Source organism: Phytophthora infestans, genomic scaffold (assembly GCF_000142945.1).
Source record: "Phytophthora infestans T30-4 supercont1.104 genomic scaffold, whole genome shotgun sequence".
Lineage (NCBI taxonomy): Eukaryota > Oomycota > Peronosporomycetes > Peronosporales > Peronosporaceae > Phytophthora > Phytophthora infestans.
In genome coordinates this window covers 320,041-324,581 of record NW_003303655.1, presented here as the reverse complement: position 1 = coordinate 324,581, position 4,541 = coordinate 320,041, and the positions used below count along the sequence as shown (strand labels likewise).

Here is a 4,541-nt window from a genome sequence, read left to right as displayed (position 1 = left end):
ACAAATTTCATGTTATTTCGACCTCATTTTGTAAGAGCAAAGCGCGAATTCGGTCGGAAATTCACAATAGCTTGTTTGCGTGCTTCGCGTGTGCGCTGGTAGTAGCGGTTCTGCGCTGCATTAATAAACTTTTGGCATTGCTAGGGTGAGTATACCTCCATCTTTGTTAATTACTAGTAGTATTAATTCTATACCGTAGTATTTATACGGATAGAAAAGCTAAAAAGCTGATAGTCTTAGGCAAGCATTGACACTACAACACAGCGATAAATATTCATTCACGATAGTGCCTCGAAGCGACGAGCTACGTATACATGTAAGAGTACATAGCATCGACTGGACTAGCTGTCGCGCATAATCCATCCGCCTCGCCATGAGAAACGCTGGTTCCACCACATCTGCCATCAACTCGTATCGTTCCATCATCTCCTATGCACGAGCATCAACCGGCTGGGGCAAGAAGTCATCAACCTTGATTCTCTTGAAAGATCCAAGCACGAATGACGGAGGAGGTGGGGCAGACTCCGTTCGTCTCAGTACAGCTGCCTCGATAAATCTGAACGCGTTCTTTGGATACTTCAACGTAACTTGGGTCAGAACGTGCTTGTCGCTGAACCAAGAGAAATGCCAGTGGTCGTTTAAATCCGTCAACAAACTCAGCGGATAGCAATTGAGAGGCGCCTTCATGCTGCAGCTCACAAGTTGACCAATTGCTTGAGGAACATGGCCCGGTTCGACTTTCTTCTTGAGCTCGATCACCAAGCTGACCCCAGCCAGCTTAATCAGTGGGTTCTTCGCTGTTCGATTGATGAGCAATACATCAGCTGTGCCTTTCATAGCAAACGGGAGTCTTGGGTCCACGATGTTAAGAACTGATTTATCGCCCGTAATGTCATCTAACAAGAAGTCTCCTCGATCTATCAGCGTCTTTAAATGCTGCTTCAGGTACGCCATGTACCCAGCCCTTTGACTTTCCTCGCTCTCCACGATTTTTGGAATCCACGAATAAACGGCGATGGAAGTATCGACAGGCTCCTTGACATCAGGAATATTTTCGGTCAAGCGCATCTTCTTGACAATTCGCTCTTCCATCGCAGTATTCAGATCGGAAAACGAATACGCAGACGCCTTCTCATCTCGTTCCCTGAGAACCTTATTCATTGACATCTCCACTTGCTCTACTGTCAGTGGCGTTGTCACTGCAGACATATCGTTTGAGATAGTACCATCTTGCTCCGGAACCACCACCAGCACGTGAATCTGTTTCACTTTCGGGGGATCCATGCCTTCCAGACACTCAGAAATCGGATCCTCTCCCTGCAGCTCCTTTTCTTCTTGCGTTAGAGATTTGACGAGAGCAGTCTTCTCGCCCTTCTTCAGCTTCTTCACTTCTTCAGTGAGGCTCGATAGCCATGCGTTGCCCCCCGCCTTTGCCAGGAAGAGCTGCAGGTTCTTGGCGTCGCATGTGATCGTCGATGCGTTCTCCTCCTTGATCGCTTTCTTCAAGTGCCCCACCGACTTGTTCTCGTTAATGTCCACAGGGAACGTGCTCCCAGCCACACCAACGACGGCACAGAACAAAGTAACCATTGTCCTCGAGCCGGCGGATTCTGGAATAAGAGAAAAGGTGCTAAAATGTTGCACCCGTACCTAAGCGGGAAAAGAAGGTGATGTCACAGAAGGGGATAATTTTGCACACGTTCTCTGAATTTTATCCAGAGTCCCGAGATAATCCAGCGATTTCATTACCCTGTCATAACAGTTTCGAATCGTATGAGTACTCATTTTAAAAGCAGCTTTTAAAAAGCTTCCTTTTCATAAATAATATAATGCACGTAGGCTGACCCATTCACCAAAGATGAAGGCAAAATTCCTGGCTAAAATTGTTTGATGATTCTGTATTGTAACCATATTTATTCAAGCCTGCTAGTCGTGATTGGTCCTCTGCTGTCGAAACCCGATAGGACATAACTCAGACTTAGTACAGCACTAGCAGTATGGTCAGATTTCCCTTTCCTGCTGCTTTTTCCTACCTTTTCGCATGGCTACACTCGGCCTACATTTTCGTCCCAGACGCCTATCTTTCTAACTCGGCCTGACTATGCCAAAATTACAAAAAAACAAAAACAACACACAAATAACTCACGCCCTGATTGGGCGATATTTGCGGACCTGCGACACTGACTGGACGATCAGACCGTCCCTCGCCCTCGCGATTGGACGTGAGGTACACACTTCTGCCAAGCACGAAGCGCACCGATTAGATGCAAACTGCGTTAACGATTGATTATTTACATTTAGCTACTCCAACCTTTCGTATATACAGTAAATCGGGCAAAACAACCCCTCATTTGTAAGAGCTCTGTTTTTTTTCACACACCTTTCAAAGTAGACGATAGTATTGATATTATTTATGTAGGCTTTAGAGCCCGTATTTTGTAAGAGCTCTGCGATGTTATTTTCCACACACTTCTCAAACTAGAGATGATAGTTTTATTATTAAACTATTCGAAGTTTAATTAACGGAGGCTTCACAACCTTTGCGATAGCTATACCAAGGTATCGCACGCGCGCATGGTACCTACGTGGTAGAGTTTAAAATTATAGCTATTGTTTAAAAACTAAGTCGTGCTCGCAAAAAGGGAAAAAAACATTATTGAAGCGATTGCAAAATTTTATTATTTGTTTAATTACGGGTACCAGCATTAAATGGCCGTGTATTGGCTGATATTTCTGACGTATTTTATGATTTAAATAATATAGTACTTATGATAAAATAATGCTACTATATAATTCGCTTAATAAAATACACCCAGCAGTAAATATCCTAAGAATACCTAATATTTTTACGCACGTTAGTAATCGTAAGCGTTTGCTCACAGTTTGCAACATGGCGAGGCCCACGTCGAGCAAAACCAAAATTGACCTGCTTCTGCTGAATCGGCAGCGGTCTGCGACAGATTCTCGGGCGCCTTGAGTCTGCTGTGGAAAACTGCAGTACGGCTACATGTTCCGCACAATCAGCGGGCGGGACATCGTGCGGCGCTGTATTGCCTGCGAGAACGGCCCAAAAGCGGTTGAGTTCTGGGAGGAAAAGCCCCCCACCTAATTCGGCCGAAGTGCGATGCCAGGAAAGCATGGCAAACATCAAGAAGACGATGGGTCCTGACTGTTGCACCAAGAAAAAAAATAGGCGAAGCCACCCTCGCAAGCTGACCGTCCGAACCGCCAAGTACATCGAGCAAAAGAAGCAGAAGAAGATCAATATACTCCCTTTTAGGCCCCCATTTTCCCTCCTATCTTTGTGTTTTGTACGGTGGGGGGGGGCAACGCGAGGCTTAGAGCCGAGCATACGGTAAACAGACTATGGTGCTGCTAGTAGTGCTGACGCACCTACAGAGTGTAGCGCGTTTCATATAATATTTATTACATGGCATCTACTGTGTAGATCATCGGCGTTCCTTAGCCCGAAGGGCATGCGTAACCACTCGAAGTGTCCTAGTGCACATACAAACGCCGATACTTTACGTGCTCACAAGGTCATCATGACGGCTCAGAAGCCGCTTGCAGCATCCAGCGAGCAAAACCATAGGTAGCACTCGAGATCAGTCAACAAATTGTCGACTAGCGGCATTGCATACTCCATGATTGCGGTGATGGCATTCACCATCTTGTAATTAACGCAGAGCCGGATGTCCATCCTGTTCTTTTTCATCACAATCACGATCCGCGTTGCCCATGGACTGTTTGAAAAGACGGTCAATCCTGCTCTCAACAAAGTCCGTAGCGGCTCGTACAGGTGCCGAGAAATTGTAGCGGCACGCGTCGGGCACGCTGTTCGATTGGGGCATGCCCTGCGTGTCGATATAGCATACGGCGCCGTAGGCTGGCGGCGGCGGTGCGTTACCACTAGCAATTATGATGTGCTCGTGGTTCTTAAGCGTTGGAGCTATACGCTCTCGGCGATCGGTCGACAGCTTGGGATCAGCAACATTGTGTGCATTGTAGTCTATCGTCGTGTTGGTTCTTCGGTAAGACCTGGCAGGAAGGCCAACCCCTTTGCGTAGTCTTCCATACCGATGTTGTTAGCTGAGTGCTCGCAGAAATCACTTCTTGTGTCCTCCGTTGTTTTATTTCCTTCGGCTGTTAGCACGCGAGCAGCCGACATGAACGTTTCGTCCAAAGTCGCGACGGACTCTTCCCTCGACGCAACGTCGGCATCCGCTTCGATTTGACCTCTCGGTACTGAGTCCACCCCCTTCTTCGCCTGGTTTCCATCTCTGGGCCGCCTGCCGAGTCTTTGATCGCAATATTGAATGCGCAGGCAGCCGACATACTGGGCTGTTGACTTCTGTTCAGCTCCTCGGATGACCGTTGTCTTGACAGTCCGGCATTCGCTCCAATCTCGCAGCGAACACTCATGCCGTGCTCACCACTTTCAGTACGACATCTGCATATTCTGCACCAACCACCTATGATTCGTTCGCAAATTCGGCTGCGTGCAAGCCCGGGACAATATCGTCTAAACTGGTGTCTCCATC

General features: G+C 47.3%; 1 protein-coding gene across 1 annotated transcript; it reads right to left on the bottom strand.

Moving 5' to 3' along the window:
- Nucleotides 1-429: 429 nt before the first annotated feature.
- Nucleotides 430-1,607, bottom strand: PITG_19588 (Crinkler (CRN) family protein; the record flags this gene model as incomplete). Its single annotated transcript, XM_002896114.1, has 1 exon — nt 430-1,607. One exon carries the CDS (start codon nt 1,588-1,590, stop codon nt 430-432), a length of 1,161 nt encoding a protein of 386 aa, XP_002896160.1.
- Between the last annotated feature and the right edge of the window lie 2,934 nt (nt 1,608-4,541).